At 39.8% G+C, this 25,548-nt stretch overlaps 2 protein-coding genes across 4 annotated transcripts; one reads left to right on the top strand and one right to left on the bottom strand.

Moving 5' to 3' along the window:
* The first annotated feature begins 3,043 nt into the window (after window positions 1–3,043).
* dixdc1a (DIX domain containing 1a) lies at window positions 3,044–21,572 on the top strand. Of its 3 annotated transcripts, none has more exons than XM_036149635.1 (16): window positions 3,044–3,131; window positions 3,437–3,604; window positions 8,836–8,993; window positions 9,100–9,245; window positions 11,873–11,962; window positions 12,218–12,271; window positions 12,353–12,403; window positions 14,501–14,605; window positions 14,757–14,810; window positions 14,915–15,007; window positions 16,157–16,234; window positions 18,047–18,208; window positions 18,285–18,351; window positions 18,539–18,647; window positions 18,890–18,998; window positions 21,388–21,572. In XM_036149635.1, exons 2-16 carry the CDS (start codon window positions 3,582–3,584, stop codon window positions 21,469–21,471), a joined length of 1,383 nt encoding a protein of 460 aa, XP_036005528.1. In that variant the 5' UTR covers window positions 3,044–3,131; window positions 3,437–3,581; the 3' UTR covers window positions 21,472–21,572. The 3 variants fall into 3 exon arrangements, with proteins under 3 accessions (XP_036005528.1, XP_036005527.1, XP_012737501.2); XM_036149634.1 differs by lacking the exon at window positions 3,044–3,131 and adding an exon at window positions 3,277–3,317; XM_012882047.3 differs by lacking the exon at window positions 3,044–3,131 and having other exon boundaries at window positions 3,397–3,604.
* A 249-nt stretch (window positions 21,573–21,821) lies between these two features.
* Window positions 21,822–25,432, bottom strand: pih1d2 (PIH1 domain containing 2). The gene is made up of 5 exons (XM_012882051.3): window positions 25,025–25,432; window positions 23,297–23,423; window positions 22,976–23,215; window positions 22,586–22,860; window positions 21,822–22,435 (listed from the first exon to the last, which is right to left on the bottom strand). Exons 1-5 carry the CDS (start codon window positions 25,205–25,207, stop codon window positions 22,298–22,300), a joined length of 963 nt encoding a protein of 320 aa, XP_012737505.2. The 5' UTR covers window positions 25,208–25,432; the 3' UTR covers window positions 21,822–22,297.
* Between the last annotated feature and the right edge of the window lie 116 nt (window positions 25,433–25,548).

Genomic DNA, 25,548 nt, shown 5'->3' with positions numbered 1-25,548 from the left:
GACGGAACTGCAGGCTGCCACATAAAGAGCTGCTTCACAGTTTAGTTGATGACACCAGCAACATTTTTAACAACTTAATGTTAGTTTTCTCGTGTCCCAAGAGCCTCTCACAAGGGCGATTAACATAAGAAGCACACGCCTATGCAGAAGTCTTTTGTTTCTGTGAGCTGTCACTTTTGACTCTTTGATTTTCATTTAGCTTGATGTTTAGAATCTGAGGCCTTGTTTTTTTTTAATGTGAGGAACTGTAATTGTAGGGCTGGGATTTCCGCTCCATGGGCTAAGTATAACTTTTTCTTAAAGTACCTCCCAGCCTCCCCGGGCTTTGTAAATATACTATTAACTCATCATATGTCAAACTTAAGAGCCAAAGGAGAGTAGAGCCTTTACATTTTCCACCCCTTCGTGCTAGACAGACCTGTATGCATACATTTTAAGAGAGGAAGACAAGCTCTGAAGAGCGCCTACATTTATTTATTTATTATTATTATTTCAGTTAAATATGCTTGTGACATTTTTTTTGTGCATCCCACTATCAAAGTTTTGCCACTGACTCCTGGCTCCTGTCATTCAACCACCCAAACCCCAGCTCCCAGTATGTCACAAACAAGAATACATTATAAACAGCTTCTTCAAAAGAGTTGTGAGGGCAATCGCCCCCTGATAGGAGACAGTTTTAATCAACCCCACTGTTACTAGCCCATCATATGTTACAATCGCCTTAATGTCACTGCCTACTGCACACTATCATCTCTGAATGTCTAAATGCACATTTCTGTAAACGAAGCCTCAATTATCATTGTTCAAAAAGCACCGTACTACCTCAATATCTGTTATCTGTGACTTTCCTGAACTCGGAAAAATAAATAAATAAACAAATAAATAAAATGTAACCCTTGTTCATTGCATGTTTGTTTGTCAGTTTTTTTTTTTTTTTTGCCTTCGTTATGTGTAATCTGAACGGTAACAAATAAAATACTCTGATTCTGAACAGACTTAACGTCAAAGCAGATTACATCATGTGAAAATAGCAAACTTTAAAAATAATACCAGGATGATATATATATGAGCCTAAATGGTAGAGAGGGACAGTATGAGGGCATCTCAGTAATTTTTTAATATTATTAAAAAAAACTTCAATTCAAAAAGTGACACTGCTATATACTCACTCTATGCATAATAACATTTCAGGTGTTTATGTTAATTTTGACAATAATGGCTCACACATCATGTAAAGCTAAAAAAAATAATATTACAAATTAAGAGTATAATCAATTTGATTGAAAATAACCTCAGCCTTCTGGATTACCCTTCTTACCGACAAATACATCAGGTCTTCCTGCTGGGCCCAAATAATCTTGGAGCAGACCTTGACAATGCCCTGCAAATGATACTTAGTTGACTCAATGCAGTGTGACAAACCCAGGCTGCTTGATGGCAGCGTTGAGCTCATCTACATTCTTGGGTCTGATGTTTCTCATCTTCTCAACAATGCCCCACAGATTATCAGTGTTGCCAAGGATAGACCAGTTTGATGGCCACCATTTTTCCTTCCACTCAGTGCTCCATAAATTAATTGGGATACAGCACTCTGCGAGCAGCCAGCTTCTTGAGCAGTGTCCTTCTGTGAATTAGAAGAAGAGGAAATCTTTGTCATTATGTTTGTACATTCCAATGAAATCTTTCTTCTGCACTTAACCCATCCCTTAGGGAGCAGTGGGCAGCCATAACAGCACCCGGGGATCAATCTGGGGCTAAGCGTCTTGCTCATGGACTCACAGTGGCAGTCTGTTGGATCGAACCAGGTACTTGCAACCTTCTGAATTAATCACCTTTCCTTTTGGATGGTGTCAATGGTTTGAAGAACAATTGTCCAGTCAGCAGTGTTCCCCCTGTCATTTTGCACATCATAAGATGCACAAAAAACTGACATTTTTATGCTGCTATAGGCTTAGGCTGTCAGAGGACATTAAGATCTAGTTCTCTCAATCTGTTGAGTTCTCCTACTGTTCTCCGATTTGCATTATCCGTTGTTATTTTAACTTTAACTTTATGTTCTCTCTGTCTCTTTTTCGTGACACCATCCAGGGTGGTAGATCATCTGCCATTACCCTCTCTAACATAGAAAGGACTCCTGGATCAATGTGTGCTTCTGTGCTTTTGTGTCTCTGCTCTGTCTTCTCCAACCTCGGTCAGCCGAGGTGACCGTTCACACTGAGCCTGGTTCTGCTGGAGGTTTTCCTCCCTGTTAAAGGTAGTTTTCCTCTCCATATGCTCAGTATGAGGGATTGCTGCAAAGCCAGCAATGCAGACGACTGTCCACTGTGGCTCTACGCTCATTCAGGAGGAGTGAATGCTGCTCGGCAAGACTCAATGCAATCTGCTGAGTTTCCTTGGATAGGAAACTTTTTTGACCAATCAGTCTGGATGATTAGATTGAATTTGAACTTGTAAAGTGCCTTGAGCTATATAAACAAAACAGAATTGAATTAAATTATAGCTATTTAAATCTGGATTTTCTTTAGCTGCAATCCATAATCATCAAAACAAGCAAAGTTAAATGCTTGAAATATATATCTGTTGGTAATGTGTCTATACAATATACAGTATTAGTTATTTTTAACTGAATTAATACAATTATGAAAACTACTTTATTGTATTATGATTTATTGAGATGCAGCAGGGCATCTCTACTAAAAAAAATAACACTAAAATTGAGTCAAGGCTTTGGTGTGCTGTCACGCACAAACGTTTCGGAGGCATCCCTGGCCTTCTTCCCATATGTACGTTTACATTTTACGTGCAATGACATAAAAAAGAAAGCTTTAGGAAAATTAAAGAGAAGAGGAAAACCTCCCTCTCCACCTCCCTCTGGAGAAAGTAGAGAGCAGCAGAGAAAGAAGGGAGGAGGAATAAAGGGGGGAAGGGGGGGGATGGTAAACACACTCAGACGGCCAGAGCCATGTCTGACATCTCTGCTCTGAGAGAAGAACTGATTACAGAGACATAGAAAGAGGGAGCGAGGGAGGGGGGGGGGCATAAATGCAAAATAGGCCGGCAGGAAAAAACAACACAAGAGTGAAAGAGATGCACAAGGAACAAAAACACGCTGTGTTCGTGAAAGAGAGCTGGTGAGAGCAATGAGAAAGCGGGCAGACTTCAGTCGCTGGTGTTGCTGAGCAGCAGTTCAGCTCAGCTCTCTCTCTCTCTCTCTCTCTCTCTCTCTCTCTCTCTCTCTCTCTCTCTCTCTCTCTCTCTCTCTCTCTCTCTCTCTCTCTCTCTCTCTCTCTCTCTCTGCCAGCCTGGACCCAGCTTCGGTATGATTTTTTTTTTTTCTTTTTTTGGGGGTGGGGGGGTTCGGGGCTTTTGATTTGGATTTGCAGCCTTGTGCTGCAGGAGTGGATTTGACCGTGCTGTTACTTCTGATTGAACACAGTGTGCGACGTGGAGACTCCCGCGGTGGCTGCTCCCCTCCCCGCAGCCTCCGGCTCCGTCTCGGCTATGGTCCTGACTGAGAACCGGGGCATCACCCAGATGCACAACTCCGACTGTGTGGGAGGGTAAAGGCAACAAACAGCAGCATGGGAGCAAAGCAGATGAAATGGTAGGACGGGGCATTTTTATATTGTGATTATTCTAACATTACACACCAACAGCCTGCATGCTGTTTTTTTTTTTTTTTTTTTTTTTTTATCGACGACGCATGCATGCATCAGCTTTAGAAATACACAGAGCATTCATTCGGAACATATTCTTTTCATTTTCATTTTCATTCATGTGGAATTTATTCATACTCCTAAAAAGCAATTTCATCGCAAATGTAAGACGTTTTAAATCAACGGAAGCAGCGATTGCTGCATGTTTACATCACGGTGGATGTGGGTGTGTCCCCTTGTCTGTATAAGATGAGCCTCCAGTGCCTAGCAACAATAGCAGCACCGGCTAAACCACGTAAGACGCCCTTTTAAAACTATTGCTGCAGTGCCTTGCAAAAGTTTTCATACCACTTTTTCACAGAATAACCACACATTTCCGAGTATTTTATAGAATTTCAAATGACAAAGCAAAACAATCCACTGCATAATTGTGAACCAGAAGGGAACGGATGCATGATTTTCCCAAATGTTTACAAATAAATCTGAACAATATGAGGTACATTATTACCAAAAGCAGTTGAAAGTCTTTTGTGGTATGTCTCTACCAGCGTTACACATCTAAACACTCATGTATGCTCATTCATCTTTGCAAAATATCCCAAACTTTGTTAAACTGGCTGGAGAGCCTATGTGAGCATCAGTTTTCAAGATAAGATACAAATTAGCTTAATTATAAGGATTTAGGTCTGAACCTGAGCGAGTCAATGAAGCCTGTGAATATACTTTGATCTAAATCTTTCCTCCAACCAGTCTAAACTCTTTTTGTGGCTTTCCCCTTGCCATTTTTTCATAATGTCAAATTTGTGGAGTGAAGACTAACTGTTTGTCTGTCCTGCTTGTTCGATAATGTTCTTAAACTCAATCGAGTACAATGCCCCAATCCATCTGTCCAATGGTTTAAAACATTAAGGGCAGCTGTGAATCAGAGGAAATGTTATTATTTCACGGTTTAAACTGTAATTTAAATTGTATATAAAAAAAAAAGTGAAGAGAAAATGTGCAGTCTCAGTAGTTCATCTCTGCTTATTAAATTCTGTTAATCTGATGCTTCCAAAGCTCATCCTCTGCAAATCCCACCCAGTAATCTTTGGCTCAACCCATATGTTCCCAGTTTACATGGTATTTGTTCTGTTTGTGCGGCGTCAACACTGAGCACAGAAAAAAAATACAATTTAAACACAACGACACTGCTTTTTGGAGAAACAGAGTCTATTCCAAGAGTGACAAAGTTTGCAGGAGCCTGCATTTTCTTTGAGCTGCTTAGGAAAAACACTTAAGGATAATTACAGCAACATCTGATAAGATGCTCAGTTCCTGCTTTTATGTGACCTCATGCAATGTTTCTGAGAAGGAGCAGAGAGAATATCATTTCAGTTTCCTGAACACATGTATGATTCAACTGGACTGAGAAATACTGCATGATGTACTGAACCTTCTTTCATTTTATAACGACCAAATAAGATTTTAGCTTGAGGTCTGTCCAGCTGGTTTGGAGCACTTCCACCAAAGAATGAACACTGACAGTTCTGCTGACATGTTTACATGTGCACATCATGAGCATAAATGCCATTCATGTTTGGCTTTTTTAACATGCATTTGCACTGTCCTGAACCTTTCTTTTTGAACAATTAAACAAAATAGATACTTTGGTAATTTATTTAAACAAGCAATGGCTAAACTAGTTTAAATTTATGTTAGATTTTTTTCCTGATCCATGCAGGGTCCAAGATTATCCTCTAAGCCTCTAATACATAGAGGCTTACATGTATAATTAAAATCCAATTAATGTTTGGTTAAATCTTTTTTTTAGCAAGTCACTGAGAAAGCGCACACTTTGCCATCAACAAGGTCGTGGCATAACTCTGGCTGTATATTTGACAGCTTTTCTTGGCATTTAACCTAGCTGTTGTTCTGGTACTGACCAGGCTTTTAAAGGGGCCTTGCTTTGTACTATGACTTTATGAATTTCTACACCAGTAGCTCACTCTGGTTGCATACAAAGGTTTACCAATTAAATTATTGCACCCTATTGGCTCATTGTATTTAATTTATATGTTTTATAATTTGTTTTTGCTCTATTTCTTAGCAAATGAACCACTTTTGTGTATATTTACCATAACAGGCCCATGTGACTGGAAGTAGGATATTGCGCCTGTGTGCAATGAGTAACCAATGACAAACAATGGAGCCCACAGACATATATGACATTATAATGACATTATAATACATACATACAATCATAAGTACATGTTCATTCTTACCTGTGAAAGGTAATGTCAGTAGGTGTGGTTTGTTCTGTGAATTGATTGGTACAAATTCTACTCAGCTCATGAATGAGGCATCTTATCCAAATCGCTTCACTGTGCCACATCCAATATGGCGGCAACATGCGATTCAGTGCTCAACCAGACGTCTACGCATTTATTTCTGTGATGAAACTGAGCTAGTCAGCCATGCCCAGCGAAGGAGCGAAAAGAAAGGGGTTATGTTACCCTAGCCCCATAGATCGGTCAAAGATACCCAAAGATAACCCAAAGATTTCCAATATGGCTGAGGTTGGAGTCAGCCTAAAAGCTTTATGTTTACTTGCTTTATTCAATCCAGACCCAATTTTGATGTGTTATTGGGTTTATTATATTCTTAGAACACCCTCTTGTGATAAAACAACTGACCCCAAATGAGACCCTCAAATTAAACTGAATTTTTAGAAAGGTAATGAACAATCGAGGAACCAAGCAGACTCAGGTCTGTTATAAACTTAAAGATAGTGTGACACAAGTATCACCGTCCAAAGTAAAGTCAGTTTAACCTCAGAATGAACTGAGATGGTACCAACCAAGAAAGAAGCCCATGGAACACAATAAACATCTTCTAGCTCAACTGATATATGCAGCTGTTTACGTGGACAAGCCAAATTTCCTTGGGACAAAAGTTTTACGATAACATTTGACAAATATTGAGTTCTCTAAAAATTCAAATTCAAAAAATCCATGGGCAAATAAAAAAATTCGAAATTTCACACTTAAAAAAAGTTTAGCAGCTACCTAGCCTGAGGAACTGTTTGGCCACAAGTGACACTTGTGCACTTTGCCGCAAATCAACACATACATATTTGAAAATTTAACAAAAATGTCTGTTCTAAAAAGGCAGTGACCCAAAAACAGGTATCAGTTCGGGTTTTGGGATACCTCCTTAACCCAACTGAAAGGCTGTAGTGCCAGGAAACCAATCAATGTACAATAACTGTAGCGTTTCTGAAAAGACGGATGACCAAACCTCCTGTGCTGATGGCTAGAAAAAGTGTGGTTTCTCTGTAATTTGCCACAGGACATTTAACTGAACATTAGTAGAGGTCTATGCACGTATTAAAGCCTTTATTTATGAAAATCTACCTGCGTTGATTAGAGGCAATTAACAATGAGAGCAAACATCTGCCAACCTTTCTTATTTTTAAATTAATTTATGTAGAATTATTGCAGCCTGGATAAAGAGAAGTTCGAGTATATCATCAAATACTCAAAGTTTTTGACATTCATCCCACTGATGAGTATAGCTTATGCAAACCTATAAATGGGGACACTTATACCCTCTACCCCCACCCCCATTAGATTGCAGCTACTATGATATTAAAAATAATAATAATAGTAATAACTTCTTTCCTTTGCTTAAGTTTCTCTTTGTGTGAAATCTATACAATTATACATTTTGCCTTGCTTTTAGTTTCAGTTTCACAATCAAATATGATGGCTATTACATATTAGCATGAATGGCAAACACTTTAAAAATGTTCCTTCATTTTCATCTTGGTTATTATCAAACCTTAACAAACAAACTCATGGACTTAAATCACAAATAAACACATGGGAAACATTAGAATGAAAATAGAAATCCCGTTGGTTGAAAGCAACATTAAAAACCTTAAAACTCAACATTTCGTCTACATGCTACTGTGTTAGCATTTAAAAGTTGAGCATTAGCCTCTCAGCAGCTTCCTCAGTTCCGTTCCACATGCTGCTGCTGATTCCTTCAGGCATGTTTTCAGTTTAGCTGAAGATATCGCAGGAATGTGCTCAGTCAGTCTATACTGGAGCAGCGTGAACTCCTAAGTGACACAAATATTGCTCTCTGTTGTGATATTTGCTTGTGTTGAGTAATGCCTGCAGATAAGCATAAAGCCTGGTCAGCTGAAGTCTAAATCTTGCTGCATATTTATGGGAAGAAACATGTTTAACCGTGCAAATAGAATCCCTCAGGGCATTCTTTGGTTTCTCAGAACAGCTTTTCCCACAGCTAAGTCAGTTTTTTATTTTATTTCCTTTTTAACATTTCTTTCTTTCCAGCAGCAGGGTGTCAAATTCCCTTGGCTTTTTTTTTTTTTATTAATGGTTTTTCAGTGCTGACTTCAGACCTGTTTCTCCAGGCTCTTAGATCAGCCGACCAGCTAGTTTTAGTTGTCCCAAAAGCTATGTGGAAACAGGAGATGAAGCTTTTTTCTGTTGTGGCTCCTGAACTTTGGAATACATTGCCTTTAAATATTAGACAGGCATCCTGTTTATAAGATTTCATTAAAAAATAAAATAAACTTTTCCCAATGGCCATTGTCCAACTGTGGGGTTATGGGTTTAATGGCCCTTTTTAATGATTATTTTGACATTTGTTTTATTTCTTAGATTTATGTACTTTATTTACCTTAGTTTTATACAGGGCTTTGGGTAGACCTGTTTTAAATTCATAAAGCACAACTTTATCTCTGATCTGTCTCCGTCTGCTTTGTTCCTTGACCTTTATTTTGCTATTTCTTCGCTAATACTCTTTGACATACCTCTGAGGCCTCCACAGAACACCTAGATTTATACTGAGATCAAATCAGACACAAATAAGCTACATTTTATTCCGGGGAATTAAAGTGGAGGAAATTTGTGCTTGTGGAAATTTTTGAAAAAGTTCAAAGAGTATGATCACTTTTAAAAGAGATTATTGTATTTATCTGGCAGATTTGTGCTACCAATGAGCTGGGTTTACATTGTTTTCCCATGATGGGAATAAGTTCACATTTTCATGCTCATCCAGTAGGTTGTAAAATCTGAATCTCCATTTTTATGTTTGCAGGTTTATTTACTGTTGTCAGCTTGGCTGAATAAAACCTTTCATTTCTGCCTTTTCTTACCATCTGTTTCAGCTTGAGCTCAGACAGCCCTGCCCACTCCCCCAAAGAGGAATACGTTATCGCCCAGCCCGCCGAGGCCCCTACAGAAGAAATAGTCCCTGATCAGACTGATAACCATAGGGAATCTCAGGGAGACAAATCCGAGCCGACAGAGAGGAAATCTGTCCCAGGTTGGTCAGCCGCACATAAACTCTTATAGAGCCAAACATCGTGCAATTTAAAAAAAAAAAAAAAACAACAACATTTGAGCTTATTCTCCCTGTCTCTTCCTCTCAGAGGAGGTGCCACTCTGCGGATTGTGTCCCACGCTTGGCCATGATGGGCAGGAGGAAGAAAAGTCCTGGGAGGAGCAGCTGGATGCCCACCAGGAGCAGCTCGAGAAGGAGATGCAGGAAGCCAGGAGGATGGTGTTCCGGCTACAGGTAACACGGGGTGATAAAGTACTGGGGAAACAGCTAAGAAACAACTCAGACTGCAGACAATCACAGCATGTGATGAGTTTTAATCCAGGTCAAGTTAGATTTTTTTTTTCTATCGGATTAAGTCACACTAATTAGCTGATGAAAAAGAAGATAATTAATCGACTTAATTGAGGGAGTCCATTTGGCTGCTCCCTCATGCAGGGGCACAGCACGTCATCACAACTTGCAGACAGACCTGGCAAAGTTTTCACAGCGGAGGCCCTTCCTGACGCACCGGGATTTGAACCCGCGTATCAGAGATGCAGACTTAGTCCACTGTACCACAGAGGGACTAATTAAGCTACTTAATGAATTAATTGTGTTTTAATAATTTAGTGTAAAAGATTTATAACTAACACCAGATGTTCCAAAAGATTGGTTCTTTCAGATCGTCAGTTAAGTGGATCTGTTCCAGAAATCTTTACATTGCTTCAAATATGCAGAACATAAAAAGAGCAAAGCACACAACCATAATTCAGGAGGACAGACCTTGTAACGAATTTGTAGTTTGGTACCATCAAAATTTCACAATATATGCACATGATTTGATATGAACAAATAGGGTATAAGAAATAGAAAAAAGTTAATTATATGTTTTTTTGTAGCTTAATCAAAATCCTCCAGTCTTTAGCCTAATTGAGCAAGAGGCAGAGGGTACAGGCTGCACATTACAGTCCATTACAGTCCAACACAGAGATGCACAGGACAGACAGCCATGCATGCAGACACTCACTCACACCCAAGGGTTATTTAGAGACACTAATTAACTAAAGCTGTATAATTTTGGATTGTTGGAGTAAGACAGCGAGAACCAACCCATGCAGCGGCGAGATCATGCAAACTCCATGCAGAAATAACTAATGCTGGGTTTTGAGCCCAAGACCTTCTCGCTGCAAGGAAACAGTCCTAACAACTGTTTCCCTGCGCAGTTTTAACCAAATGTTGTAGGAGTAAATTCACTCTAACAGACACAAAAAAAGACAAGCAGGTTTCCTCTTTTGTAGTTATAAAAAGATGCAAAGTCATTTCACGTGTTCAGCAAAGCGCTGCAGCTGCGGTTATTAATAAAAAAAAACACGGTAGAAAAACTATAAATAAGTGTGTCTGATGACCTGAAGAGGCTGGTTTTCAGCGCAAGGGCTTTAAAGTTTGTCAATGCCTGTGTCCTCAGCTCCAAAACGTCCAGTTTGATAAAAATCTTCTGTTTAGCTCATTTACACGGACTTGTTTCTCATAAATTATGCTGTACAGTTCCTCGCAAAAGTATTCATATCCCTTAAGCTTTTTCACATTGTGTTGAGTAAATGTATTTTCTTCAGATTTTTTGTGATAGACTAACACAAAGTAATGATTAACTGTCAAAATCAGCAAAGAGGGAGATTCGTTTCCACACAGAATTAATCGTACAAAAAAATAAATAAATCTCCCATGAACAACGTTTAAAGTCTCTTTTGAGTAAAATGTATGGTTTGCTTTCGGAGAGTTTGGCCTTTCTGGCCACTGCAATCGAACAATGGTCGTCTAGATCATTCCCAAAAACATTGACATCAGGATATTTAAGGGGGGCACGTGTCCTAGTATTACATCAAAGGAGTGATGATCTAGAACAGGGGTGTCAAACTTATTTCTATATTGGGCCACATTGGCATCATGAAGTCACTAAAAGGGCCGGTTGCTCCTGTATAGATGATACTTTTCCATGCATCCATTTTCCAAACCGCTTATTCCCTCATGGGGTCGCGGGGGTTGCTGGTGCCTATTTCCAATGATACTTTTGATTTAATGTAATTTCAGTTTACATAGAAATATTGAAAAAAAAATGCACAGTAACATACAAGTAGCACCTTAGGCCCAGTTTATACACTTTATCTGCTAGAAAGGTTGATATTAGGGTGAGTTAAACTTCAAACTCATCATTCTGCATCACTTTTTCTCCTTCTGGACAATTCTGGGTTGTTTTAATGTGTGGTGGGAAAATTGACACCTAGTGGTAGGATGCTGTTACTACAGCGTTAAAAAAATCAACATTCTCTACAGGAGGCACAGTTTTAGCCATTATATAAAGTTTAAAAGGATATATGCCTCTACTTTATAACATGATATGCCTTTTTTGGCTCTTGAGGGCCGGATAAATTGCCTTGAGGGGCCGGATTCGGCCCGCGGGCCTTGAGTTTGACACCTGTGATCTAGAAGGATGTTTAATGTTAGTCTGTTAATTGACTTAGATGTAGTGGGTAGATAGATTTTAAGCTCTCTGAGAATGATGACAACGAACACAATCTCACCAAAGCTTAACACAGATGTTTAAAGAACTTAGAGCCAGCAACTTCAAGCTCTTTAGAGTATTTCCAATGAAATACATTGAATTTGTACTGAGATTTATTGGGTGCATGTCATGTTTTGTTTATATGTCTGTTATACAACTCCAGAAAAAAAAAAAAACGATATTAAATCCCAAAAAAATTTCATTATGTCCAGGAACGACTGTGAGGTTTAATTCACTGACTAAATTGAAAGTTTTAGCTTGATTTAATTGAAGTGCTTATGTTTCTTGACCTGCATTTCTGCTTGCGTGTTTTCATCCTCAGGGTTTGCTGCTGCATGGCTCTCTTCCCGAAGAAGACCAGGACGGATCCGGGAGCTTCGGAGACAATCGAGCGACCACGGAGCAGCAGCTGGTACGGTGCAGCTCCCTCTCTCTGCTAAACTTGAGAAGGCATCACTTGGTCGCCACTCTTGTGTGAAGTGTCCATGTCAGACCTTCTGCTGTGATGATGTTTGCAGCCGTCACTCCCTTCGGGGCAGCTGCCGGAGAGTGCTGATGAATTCTCTCTGATCTGCTAGCCCGCTGTCATGCGTTTCTATTGCCTCTTCATGGGTTCTGACATTTTTCCGTTCTCTAATTACGCTGCTCATGCACTCTTCCTTTGAAGGTTCTAATCCGCAGTCGTCTGGACCAAAGCATGGAAGAAGCCCTTGATCTGAAGGTACAGTGAGTAAACGTAATTGGAATTAATATAGATGAGCTTCCTTTCTTTAATGAGCGTGTTCATGTGTGTGGCTCATAGAGGGAGTTACTGAGGCACAAACAGGAGACGCGACATATTCAGGCCATCAAGGTAAACCCCTTACTCTAATTTTTGTACTTATGTTTAGGACTAAAAGGGTTTAAGGAAGATATTTTACTTTTATTGTACCTGCTCTAAGATTAAAGCGTCAGTAGTTGGATTGAACACTCACACAAAGAAATTTCATGTATAGTGAGGTTTGCATTGGACCAAAGTGCAGACCGGGACTTGGAAGGAGCTTGGTGAGTTAAAATGATTTAGTGTAAAAAAGAAAAACAAAACTGATATATCGGGGAGCATGGACAGAGAACTGGGCAGAACGATGTGCAAGAAACAGGCATGGTAACGGATTGGGGAATGAGTCAGGTGAGCAAGAAGAAAGGATCCAGCAGAAGACACTGCCAATTCAGGAGCTTAGCTGCTGAAGCCGGGTTGAAAGATGACAAAGAAAGCAGGTGTGAGTAATCAGAGGAAAACGTGGAACGGTTGAGACAGACTGAAAACAGGAAGCTGAGAGAGGGAGACTAATTAACCTGAAAAGCTGTTGAACACAGACACAAAGGAACCACATCTAACAGGAATAATTCTCCAATGAACAATGAACACAAGACGAAACCAGAAAACTAAACACAAAGGTGTTTAGTTTTACTGGCCAGTACTGATATCTGGTTTTCTTTAAGGTCTGACCTTCTGAATACTATTTCTACCAATGTATAACACATACAATATTGTGAAAAAGTATGTGCACCCTTACATATTTCTTTTTTTAAAGTTTTATTTAATATTCAACACATTTGTATGTTCATTTGACATTTTCAAATGTTTCAGATCATCAAACTATTTTAACATCAGACAAACATATCCTAAGGAAATACTAAAGGCAGTTTAAAAAATGAAGATTTCATTTATCACAGAGAAATGCTATCCAAACCAACGTGGACCTCTGTGAAAGAGTAATCGCCCCCTAAATCTAACACCTGGTTGGGCCACCATCGACGGGATGGCTGCCATCAAATATTTTTGAACCGATTGAAAAAGAATCCTTTATAATTGCTGTGGATAAATTTTGGCCCATTCTTCTTGGCAGCTACATTGGAGGATCTTTGAGCGTTAATTCCTGTTCAAGGTCAATGCACAGGATCTCATTCGGCTTTAAAACCAAATTAAGACTTTGAGTAGGCCACCTCATTAAACATTTTGGGATTTATTTTGCCATTTGAGGTGGACTTGTTGGTGTGCTTTGAGTCATCGTCCTGGTACATACCTCAAATGTGCTTGATGGCCGGACATTGTCCTTCAGTATTAATGCTTGAATTTGTAGTTTCAGTTATAGCAACTTGTCCAGGTCTTGTAATTTTGTAGTGGTGCCATTCCTGGAAAGGTTCACTACTGTTACATATTTTCTCCATTTGTGGTTCTCATTATGGGTCGCAGAAGTCCCAAAGAAATCCCTTTTCCAGACTGGTGGTGTCAGTGATTTTGTTTCTCATGTTCCTTAATTTCTCTAGATTGGAGCTTGTCTGATGATTTTGAGAGCTTTTAGCCTACTTCATGCTGTCAGAAAGGTTCTGTTTAATTAATTTCAGGCCTGGGTGTGGCTAGTTAAACTGTATTCAACTGTTCAGAAATTGTCAGTTTTTTTCATGATTTAACGAGGGAACATTTTTTTTACGCACCCCAAAGTAGGCATGGATCTGTTTTTTCATAGTCCAAATGCTGTTTTTTTGTGTTTTCTGTGGTTGTCTTTGTCCAGTATTGAAGTTCGTTTGATGATCTGAAACAAGTGTGACAACAAAGTAAAAACTAAGGAATTTTCTCTACCCTGTCACAGAGAAACAGCATGCTGCAGTTTGCACAATAGAAACAGAAGTCTCAAATCAAACAAAAGATGAAAACAAAATTAATCAAAAACACATGTTTGTTCAATTTAAAAACAGTGCCTCAAAGTGAATCCTGATGCTGGGTGCATTTTATAGACCAGAAATTATGGAAATTTAGTTGGATTCTGATTACTGGTCTTTTTATTAACTTCACACAATTTAGTTTTAATTTTATTACAAGAAATGAAAAAAAATAAAATAGTGGCGTTGATGAGATGGGTCTGCCTTTGTGTTTTGACCTCTTTGATCTTCCCGTCTTTCTCATTAGGATGCCCTGCAGCAGCGCCTGTCAGTGCAGGAGGATGCTGTACTGCAGCTAAAGCAGGAACTACTGAGGTGCAACATGGCCAAAGATCAGCTGGAAGGAGAAAATGTGAGACAAGTGATGATTTCCTTTTTGACCTAATAAAATATCTGGCTGGGATGCAGGTATACGTGACAGACATATATATAGATATATAGATATATATATCTATATATATGTACAAAGAGAGCTTACCATATCCCACTCTGCTTGCCCGCAGGAAGAGCTCAAACGCAAGCTGAGTGAAAGGAACAAATTACTCAGTGAATATGAGGTATGGCCTTTCATTATTTACGCTGCAGTGGATTTTCTTTTTACGAAACGCACGCAGGTGAAAGCTTTTGTTGTGTATTTCGCCTGTCTATCTTGTCAAAACAGCAGCAGCTGGGGAAGAAGGACAGATTACTGCAGCAGCAGCAACAGAAGCTTGATGAAGCTCAGCATAAAGCACATGAAGTCAGCCACGGCCGGGTACAGAGCATGGCGCGGTTAAAGCATTACAGCATCACAAGCCACATTTCAATGTGGAAAAAAATGTAGCAATGATCAGAGAGGCTTTTTCAAAGCACACCTACTTCACACGTGACAGGGCCCACATTTCTTCCTCTCATATCAACAAATCACTTGATACAAACCTAAACTACTGAAGCATTTAGACAGCTCCCTGCTTGAAGGTAAAGCTTTATTCCCTCATACTACACAGCTAGGTTATACAGACCACTACTCACCTCAGAATAAACTGCATTTACTGTGGATTTTCTCTGGTTTTAAACACATACAGATTCTAAAATGTACCCACACTCTCACTAATATTTAGTTATCTTTTCTTTAGTGAGTTTTAGACTAATTACACACATTTTCTAGCCACCAGCAACATCAGTTTTAGAATTTTTCAACTGAGATGTGTGTTGACATAAGCAATGAAGCATGTTGTTTTTTTTTTTTTTAAATCATATAAACAGAATAGATTTAACGTTTTAAAGTTGTTCCCAGTTCCCACAGTTCTTGAATGCAACAGCTGGGAATGTTTAGTCCAGCCCTGTGTTGAGCTGTCATTTATAATTCCCCCACACCAAAACAAGACCAAAAGTTTAAAACTGAAAAAAAAGATAATCTGAAAAATAGTTTCGAATTTTTTTTTTTCAGTTTCAAATCTTTTCAGTTTCAAAAACATTTTTAGTCAAAATTTTCATGTGAGGGCGAGAGTCTCGATCTGATATTCCAGCAGGACAATGATCCCCACAAACCACATCAAACCGAGTTTTCAAAGATATAAACAAGACACATGTCCTTGAATCTTGGTAGTTTAAATTAACTCTGCCAAAGAGTGTTCAAATATCTAGCCAGAATTAGGCCAGAAGCTTACTGATGACAACAGAAACTCTCTGATCAAGTTTCAGTTTGCTGAACATACATAGCAAATATGATTGTAAGATTATGTGTGTCACAGAAAAGCAAAAAAGCCTCAAATTAATATGACATGCCAACAACGAGAGTTAAAAAACAGTAAATTACCGTTTCTTTTTTCATTATTTTACTCATTCATAATGATAGCTGTAATAATACTACAAAGGTCAATCACACCTATCTTCTTTAACATATCATGTCTCCATCTTCCAGTCATTTAGGGGGGAAAATGGTGGCTATAGTAACTCAGTGGCATCGACCTCTCCTTCAACGTTTCAGCACAATGCCCCAGTAAGTAGTATTTCTGGGATTCTTACCACTTTATACTGTTGTATGTTTGTTTTTGATGACAACAAAAGAGTTTTGATTTCCATAGTTGTTGCCTACATCTTTTCTCAATTTCTCATGGAAAACAAAACTAAATATGCAGAATTGAAAATCTTAAACAAAAAAATGCCCGTGCAAATTCTCAGTTATTCGAGTCATCGCAACAGCGAACATGTTTAAATCGAAGGCACCCGGACTTTCACTCAGTTCTTTCTGTAAATATCTGACACCTATCCAAGAGTCTTTGTCAGTTCTTGAGGCTTACAGATGAGCAACCTGCAGTTGATGCGCTGCTGTTTTTAAAAGACACGGAGGCCCGTCCTGCCAAGCGCATTCTATGTCAGATACAAATCAATGACCCACCCGTCACTGTCCTGGGTCTTTAGAAGCTATTGCTTCGTGTGAGTGGATTACTTGGTCACAAAAATATTCACCTTGATCTAAGAAGTTTTCCTGTTTTCAATTTTTGAGAGCTATATGCTCATTTTAATGTGATGCTGGTTGCTAACATGTGAAAAGTTATTCAGTGTGTGTGAAAGTAGACACTAAAATGCTTTGTCCATTAGATGTATAGTTGGAGAATCCCTCACACCATTCAGTTTAGAAGGAAAATTACTAAGAATTTAAAGAATTTCAGGCTCTGGGGTATATTGAACTGTATCAAACATGAGCAAGAGGATAAGTGCAGAGAACTGGCAGAGTAACAAAGGAGATTATTGTAGATTTACATAGAAACAGGAGAATGTCAAGCACTATTAATACATTGGTGTTCACCTAGACAACAGACAGGAATGGAGAAGCAACGTTGAACCTGCATGAAATAAGGCAGGGATTACCAAATTTTTTTAGCCTTCGACACCCAAAATATTTTTTGGGGGAAATTTTAAGAATAACGTCATTGTATAATGAGTATAAACTCGTAAATTTACGAGAATAAAGTAGCATTTTTTTTAAAGAACTCTGCTGTAAGACAGACCGCTTTAGGAGAGCCTTCCTGCCGCCACCATCATTCCTTTGAGATTAGTAAAATATTATTATTAGTAAAATATTATTGAATTCAACAAAACAAAAAAATAAATAACAATTAACTATATAGTACCCTTACACTTTATGAATAAATCATTGTAACTGTTTTTTATTATTATTATTAAAATGGAAATACAATTTATTTTCCTAAATTATATCTGTTTACATTGTAAAACGTCTTAATGTTACAATTTTCTTTCCAATTAATGTTAAATTCATTGGACCCAAAATTAAGATTTAGAATTAAAAAATATTTTAATTCAACTCAAAAGTTGGTTTCTCGTTGGAAATGAGATGGGCAACTCTCAAAAGGTGTTTAAGATAATGTGAAAGAAATGTCAGTTTTGGAAAAAGATATACATTTTTAATTTAAAAAAGGACCCGTTGAACACTTTATACCTTTCCCAATCCTAAAATGAAACATCACTAAAGGTATGCCCTTCTTTTAATTGGTCGCCAACGTTTTGCATGTTTCCACTGGTATTTTGATGATTTATCTTTGGTTATGAGCTTCAAGAGGTTGGAAAGCCTCTTTGGCATCACCCTAATCTTTAGCCTCCACCACAGATCCTCTATCAGATTTATCTCAGGACTCTGACAGGGCCACTGCAAAACGTTAATACCACTCCCAGTCAGAACAAACATCTTGGTTAATTTAAAAGAGTTCTAAATAGTTTTTGGGCTTAAGTGTATATAAACCTGAATTGAACTGAATATGAAAATGAGTCTTACGAGGCTGCTCTGACACAGGGGGAAGAGCTGCAGCTCGTCAGGGAAGCGCTGCGCAGTCTGAGGGACAGTTTCTCGGGTCATGACCCCCAGCATCACACCCTGGACACCTTGGAGCAGGGCGTAGGCAGCCTCATGGACCGACTCCACTCCTTGGACATCCAGCGGCGACAGGGGAGAGGGGTACGAGCAGTGACACGCACCGACTGTGAAACGGTAAAAAACTTTGTTTACCAGCAATAATTGGCTCTTCTCCCAGGAGGAATTTAAATCACCGGGACGCAGGGCCAACTCAACAGACCGTGACTCCTGGCCACCGAGCTCAAGTGAGACAAGCAAAATCTTTGTGTTCTGTTCAGCATTTGTCATCGGCAGCAACATCTTAACTTAAATCAAATTGTCCCCTCCAATTACACCGCCGTGGATGGAGAATGGCTCACCAGCTGCGAGGCCTGAGCCGTTTCAGAGTCTGGGAAAACAAGAATGTTTGTTATTTGTTGTCTTTATTTGCAGAAATGGCGCACTCGCACAGCAGCCCGGGACTGGACGCTGTCGTCTCTACTAAAGTGCTCTACTTCACAGACCGCTCGCTCACGCCGTTTTTGATTAACATCCCAAAAAGGTACGGATAAAAGGCGTAATACTATTGGAATTATGTTGCACGGTTTATTCCTTTGCTGTAGGAAGACATATCTTTATGTTATGTTTTCATAGCAAATTGCTGCCAGAGTTAAAAGCCTGATTGAGGCATGACCTGAGCTTTAAAATGGGTTCCTCGGTGGCTTTAGTGTTTATCCCGGAAAGGCTTCATACTCATTGGGGTGTATGGATGCATAGATCACGACTGACAGTGTGTGTTTACAGGCTGGGTGAAGTGACACTGCGAGACTTCAAGGCTGCTGTAGACAGACAGGGCAATTTCAGATATCACTTCAAGGCTCTTGACCCAGAGTTCGGAACGGTGAAAGAGGAGGTAGGTTTCTCATTTCAAAATCAATTTTAATAGGAATAAAATAAATAATAAAAAAAAAAAAACGCACTACACAGTACCTCGAAATAATATTCATGCCTCGAAACTTCACTGCATTAATTGGGATTTTACGTGAAAGACAAACAAGAGTATGTGGCCTAAGATTTTTTACAAATAAAAATCTGTAAAGTTTGTTGTGAAAGTGTATTCAGCCCTCTTTACTCTGACAGCCTTTGATAAATATTCAGTGCAACAGAAATCCGAATTCCCCTAATCCAGAGGTCTTCTACCCTCAGGACCCACTATCCTGCATGTTTTGGGTGTTTCTCTGCCTCCACACACCCCTGACTGAAATAAATAGATGATTAACAGGCCTCTGCAGCCCTTGATGGCTCCTGAGGAGGTATGTGATCATTGGATTCAGCAGGTGTGATGGAGCAGAGACACATCTAAAACACGCAGGCCAGTGGATCCTGAGGATAGGGGTTGAAGACTTCTGCCCTAATCAATATATCGTTGTGTCCCTAGTGGGCGTGGCTTGTGGGTGACGTGGTTAATCCTCTTGAAGTTGTTGTGAGGTGTGTTCAGGTTTTAAATTCACAAATTGATGTTCTGCTGAATCTGTTATGTATGTGTGAAAAAAAACAGCACTTTTAATTAGAAAGGTGTTGCGAGCACCTTTCTTTTGAAGTTCTTTTTGAAGAACAAATCAGTTACATTTTCCAAGCTTACTCTGTTTCAGAGATGCAGTTGCTGCAGTACAGAGTCCTGCAATGTGAAATGTATTCTTAGGAGAAGCATGGCCTCAGAGATTTGTTAGAAGACATTAGTGAATGAAAAGTATCGTGAACAACAAGGGAACCTTCAAGCAGGGTTGGGTTATAAAACAATATAGCACTGTTCTGTTCAACCCGTCGTCTGAAAATGTAGAGTATGACACAATTGCAAATGACCAAGAAATTAGCAATTGCTGCAGCTCCCCCATCTGGGGTCGCCCAACACTGCTCATTTGGGCGACCCTATTGAGTGGGCAACTATTAGGTTTACACTCCACAAGTCTGGACTCAGACGAAAGCAGTTGTTGAAAGAGATCCAGCAGAAGAAGACCCGTTTGTAGTTCGCCACAAAAGGTCAGAGCAACCAGATGGAAGAAGGTTCACTGGTCAGATGAGACAAACTGGAATATTTTGCATACATGCAAAATGTTGCAAAGCAGACTTTAGGATGTTTTTTATTTTATTTTTCCAGCAGGGACAGGAAAGATAAAAAGAATTCATGGAAAGATTTGTGGAGCTAAACAGAAGACAACGTGTCAGTGGCCTTGCTTCATGCTTGCTCAGTATGAGGGATTGCAGCAAAGCCATGTACAATGCAGATGACTCTTCCTGTGGCTCTACGGTTCCCCAGGAGTGAATGCTGCTTGTCGGGACTTTGATGCAATCAACTGGTTTCCTTATATAGGACATTTTTGACCAATCTGTATAATCTGACCCAATCTGTATAATATGATTGAACTTGACTTTGTAAAGTGCCTTGAGATGACATGTTTCATGATTTGGCGCTATATAAATAAAATTGAATTGAATTGAATTGGCCGCTAAAGAACTGAGACTGGGCAGAGTGTCACATTCCAGCAGGACAACTACCCTAAATGTACTTCCAGAACTGTAATGGTTAGAGTTAGATCAACCAAATTCTTGTGCTAGAATGACCCAAAGTCCAGATCTAAAGTTAACAAAGTGTTGCCATAGGGGGACTGATGACAAAAACACACGACACTTTTCAGATTTTTATTTGGAACATATTTCTAAAACAAACATCATTTCTCTTCATTTCTCAGTTATGCACGACTTTGTTGGTCTAGGGTCCAGCTGTGTCCCTCCTGCGATTCGGTGACCCTGGATCAGTAAAATACATTCAAATGTGTTCATTTAATGTTATAACATATGAAAAGTGACTAAAACTTTACTTTTTTTGGCCTGCATGTAAGGTGCTACCTGTAAATTCTCATCAGCTTGAACATGCCGTCCGTACAGTGGAACATGGTGGTGGCAGCAGCATGCTGTGGAAAGGCTTTTCTGCACCAGGGTTATAGAGACCGCTCAAAGTTTAGGGAAAAATGGATAGAACTAAATACAGGCCAATCTTTCAAGAAAAGTTGTTTGAGGCTACAGAAGACACCAGACCTAAGGGGGGGAGGTTCACCTTCCAGCAAGACAACAACCCTAAACACACAGCCAGAGTTACAACACTGCTCTATCACATAACATCCCCGAAAAATACATCAAAGTTTGTGGTTGTGAATATTTTTGCCTAGTGTTGTAGATTCAACACGTGGTTCTCTCACATAAGTCAGTGTGTTTTTTTTTTTTTTTTTTTGTTTGCCGTTCAGGTGTTTCAGGATGGAGCAGTGGTCCCTGGCTGGGAGGGGAAGATCGTGGCATGGGTGGAGGAGGACCACGGAGAGCGACGGTAGAGCGCCGAGTACCAGAGATCACCACTACAAACCTCAATCGACCCCACTGGATCAAACGTTTTACTGAAAACATCTGTTGTGCCATATGAAAGAAAATGAAAAAAAAAAAAAAAAGCTGTTAAACAATAACCGGGACCAAGGCCGATAACACCTTTGACACGCAGCAGCGAAGTGATTGTTTCATGCCAAGAGAATGACTCGACGTTGGGGTATTGCTTTATTTTATAGAATTGCAAAGTCAAACATTGTTTCCAGCTTGAAAATTAAAATGTCCAGCTACAATATTAACGGTCAGTAATGTAATACTTGAAGCTTTGAATTTAAAATAATAACAATAATGATCCCCCCCACCTGCTAAAGGTTGTATTGATTGTTTCTGGTGCAGACCACTAAGTGACAGTGTTTACTAACATTTTACACAAAGTTCCACGTTGCCAAAAAATTTGGATGTTCTGCATCAGTTTCGATGTTTTCAATAAACATAAATTATTGCATGGAACGTTTTACTGACAGTTATTTCCCATGTAGTCGTTGACTCGCATTGGAGGGGGTTAGAAATTCAATTTGCTCCTGCACATCAGCTTATGTAGCACACTGGAACTATTTCACTTTTTTTTTTTTTCTCTCTCTCAAGAATATTCTAAAAACAGCTCAATTTACAGGCAGACTGTTTTGAGGCTGAGCATATGTTCACACAGCATGATGCTCTTGATTCTCACCGAGTTTCATACCGCCGTTTGTTTATAAGGTGTTTTTTGTTCCGAGAGCTCACTCCTGGCACGTGCGACCCCGCCAGCCCCTCTCCTCCTTCGCGGAAATTAATTGATCACAGTAGAACGTCTACCGTCAGCGTAAGTCTCCGTTTCCTTTTGTTGAACACGGCAGAGGCCGTGTCCTCGTTCACAGCTTTTGGAAACTCCAGCAGCAAACGGTAAACATCCTCCACTTGCAGAAGAACGTCCTCCTGCAGAGCAACAAAATACGCCGAGGAAACCAGTAAGACTCACCGTAGGCCAATTATGTATTTTCTGTGACATCCCGCCATGATGGGAGGCAGAGTGGAATCGAAGCGCTTCATTATAAGTGTTCAGGGGAGTGCGCGCAAACCACTAACCTTAGACACTCTGAGCTGGCACTCTGACATGAAACGGACTTTTGGCAGCTCCACTGTCAGCTCCACGCTGCGAGGAGCTCCTGCTGCATCGGTCTTCACCTCCAGCAGGTACTCCGGCTCCTGAGGCCCCTGGAAAGTGCTGGAAATGACCTGGATCAAACCCATCTTCACGTGCGCCGCGGGTTTGCCGATAATTCGGCCCTCGCTGTCCTCCTCTCGCGTCTCCGGTGGCGGAGAGGAGATGTGTCGTAGGAGGGAAGCTGGAGTCTGACTGGCTGCGAACGAGAGAAACCGGTGGGAGGACACAGATAATAGGCCCTCGCAGGAAGGGAGCAAAAGGCCTGAATAAAGAGGTTCGGCAAAGATTATCAGAACAAGAGGGTTATTTACCTATTTCCAGTCGCTCGGAGGCGCTGGGCGGCTTCTGAAAGCCGAGCCGACATCGTAAGTCGTCTGGGCTACCTTTTGGGCTACAGCTGACGATGCTGTACTCCTGAGATAACAGCATCCCGTGCTGTTGCCGGGCAAACCTCAGGGCCAGCGTATAGATATTCCCCATGTCTGCTCCCTCTTCCTCGCTCTTCTGTAGCACCGCAGGATTGAGCGCCACATCCAACACGGCGTACCGACCTGCAGGTGTTTAAAACCTTTTGAGTGTCGAGCTCACATCACGCGACACGAACGACAGCTGTGCCCGCTCCATACAACCACCTTGGTCCTCTGCGTCGCATGCTTCCAATTTCCCTCCGCACAACGGCAGGGGGCTGCTCGCGTCCTGAGGTGCGGGCACACGCTTCCAGCTGCAAATGTTAATGTAAAGCGAGCCCGGCTTTGGTTTCTGGGAAGGACACAGATGTACTGTCAGAACATGACATACGCGGTGTCAGTGAGAGGTTTGCACTTGGCGTGAAATCAAATCACAAAATGTACTGGCTTCAAGATGCATTTGAACCATTCTGCTTCCAGGGCGGAATGATTATGCAACAAACATTTACCTGAGCGAAAAGATAAAATAAATAAGATAGATTTTCCGCACGTGTCTGCACATGTCAGAACTGGCAGGGCTTATTTAAAATTGCTTTTCTGGCACAAACCCAGCTTTTTAAGATTATTCCACAAACATTCAAAAAAGGATAAATGTCTGGCTTAAATTGATGCACATAAAAGTGCCAAACACTGAAATAAATACATTAGAATACTAATTATATAATGGAAAAAAATGACATGCTTGGAGATGAAAGTGTTAGAACTTTCTGAGAAAGGGTAGCATCGATTTTTTTCAGCCATTATAGCAACATTTAAGTTATATCTATTTACTCCACTCTAAAGGTGAGTTCAGCAGGCGACATTTGCAAAGAACTAATTCATTGACTTAGGTGAGGACAAGATAATCAGGCAACATAATGAATGGACGAGCTATATGGTTTCCTTATCCCCAAATAAATGCATGAGGATGTTATTTTACATGGATGTGAAATATGCATTTGGATCCAAGTCAAATTTAAATGAAGAGTTTCACAACTGACAGGTAAGCTTTGTGCTACTTACAGTTTTAGTCATTATTACCAAAGGTTAATGAGACTCACTTTAAAATCTCTTACAATATTTACCCAAATTTTCGCACAAAAGATTTAAATTTGACTTAACATGCTGTGCCTTTTGTCCTGATGAATCCCTTAATCATCTCTTTTTTTCCCTGTCCTTTTTCTTTTAAACTATGGAGAGACATTAAAAATTGGTTGTCCCTTAAAATTGAGGACATCCTATAAATAACCATCACCCACATATTGTATTATGTTGATGACCTTGATAGTAAAACATCAGATATGGTTAATATTGTCTTCTTGCTTGTCAAATATCATATACATTGCTGTAAATGGAGAGGTTCTACTCCTTGCTTTGAATTTTTTCTTAACCAATTTAAACTGTATTACACCTCATTGAAACATTTGAAATATGTTTCTGCCAAAAAAGTAACTGCCAGTATTTCTATTTCTTTGGCCTTATTGTTTATGTATCTGTTCTTAGTTTTAGCCCCATGTTCTATTTTCTTTTTCTACCCATGTTGTGATGTTTATACCTCAATGAGTCTTTGTATACTATTTATTTGTTATATAAATAAAGTAAAATAAAAAAAATATTGATGTTTCACATTTAGGTTTTTTTTTTAAAGAAATGTTTAAACATAATTTGCAATATTGTTGTTCAACAGTTTAAAACATAAAATTTAAACAATCCTTTTTTTATTTGTGTTATTTTCGTTTCCAATATTCTATCCGTGTCATCATTATACAGAATTATAAACCTTAATAAATAAAGGGTGTGAATATATAACATAAACAAAAAGGTGGAAGTGTTTGGCGTGTAAGCCACCAGAGATGCTGCTCCATGAGGAGCCATCATGAACAGCTGCTGCCTTCCGCCTTCCGTCAAACTCACCAGGATCTGAGTTCGCAGACACGAGTGGAGCTCGGGCGGTGCGTTGAATTCATTTCCTCGCCTCATCTGCTCCTCTATGAACTTGCGATATGCCGCCGGTTCGTTCTCAGAGAGATCGTCCAGCATGGACCAAAACTGGCTGACCTGCCGTAAAACATCTTCCCTTCCGTCGGAGGTGGACATCGCAGAAGAAAGTCTTCCTGTGCCTTCTAACCGACCCCTAGCTAGTGTGTTGCCGTCTAGAAACCAGAACAACTGTTTTTTTTTTTATTTTATTTTTTCTCTCGGCGAATTCAAAGTATTTCTAATGTCTTCTTAACTTCGCGAGTAAAGCTGAGTAAAACTGTTGCTGTTGTTCGTTGCTATGGTAACTACAGAGCAAAGCGGCGCACTGTCGCCGCCTGGCGGTTGAAAGGCGTTTCTGCAACGCAAGAATCACAAGACATTGCTTTCAAAGGGGTATAATTTATACTCGGTACATAAAAAATACACGTGTTTTTATATTCCCAGTGTTGTTATTTGTA

The sequence above is a fragment of the Fundulus heteroclitus genome, chromosome 18, assembly GCF_011125445.2.
Source record: "Fundulus heteroclitus isolate FHET01 chromosome 18, MU-UCD_Fhet_4.1, whole genome shotgun sequence".
Classification (NCBI taxonomy): Eukaryota; Metazoa; Chordata; class Actinopteri; order Cyprinodontiformes; family Fundulidae; genus Fundulus; species Fundulus heteroclitus.
The sequence above is the reverse complement of the archived record's forward strand: the minus strand, read 5'-3'. Positions and strand labels throughout refer to the sequence as shown.

Coding starts and splice junctions, on each gene's coding strand:
- pih1d2 (XM_012882051.3), bottom strand. CDS start 25,207: ATGTCCACCTCCGACGGAAGGGAAGATGTTTTACGGCAGGTCAGCCAG. Junction 22,861..22,975: donor CTCCGAGCGACTGGAAATAG/GTAAATAACCCT, acceptor TCTCGTTCGCAG/CCAGTCAGACTCCAGCTTCC. Junction 22,436..22,585: donor GCCAGCTCAGAGTGTCTAAG/GTTAGTGGTTTG, acceptor GTTGCTCTGCAG/GAGGACGTTCTTCTGCAAGT.
- dixdc1a (XM_036149635.1), top strand. CDS start 3,582: ATGGGAGCAAAGCAGATGAAATG. Junction 9,246..11,872: donor GGATGGTGTTCCGGCTACAG/GTAACACGGGGT, acceptor TTTCATCCTCAG/GGTTTGCTGCTGCATGGCTC. Junction 18,352..18,538: donor CTCCTGGCCACCGAGCTCAA/GTGAGACAAGCA, acceptor CTTTATTTGCAG/AAATGGCGCACTCGCACAGC.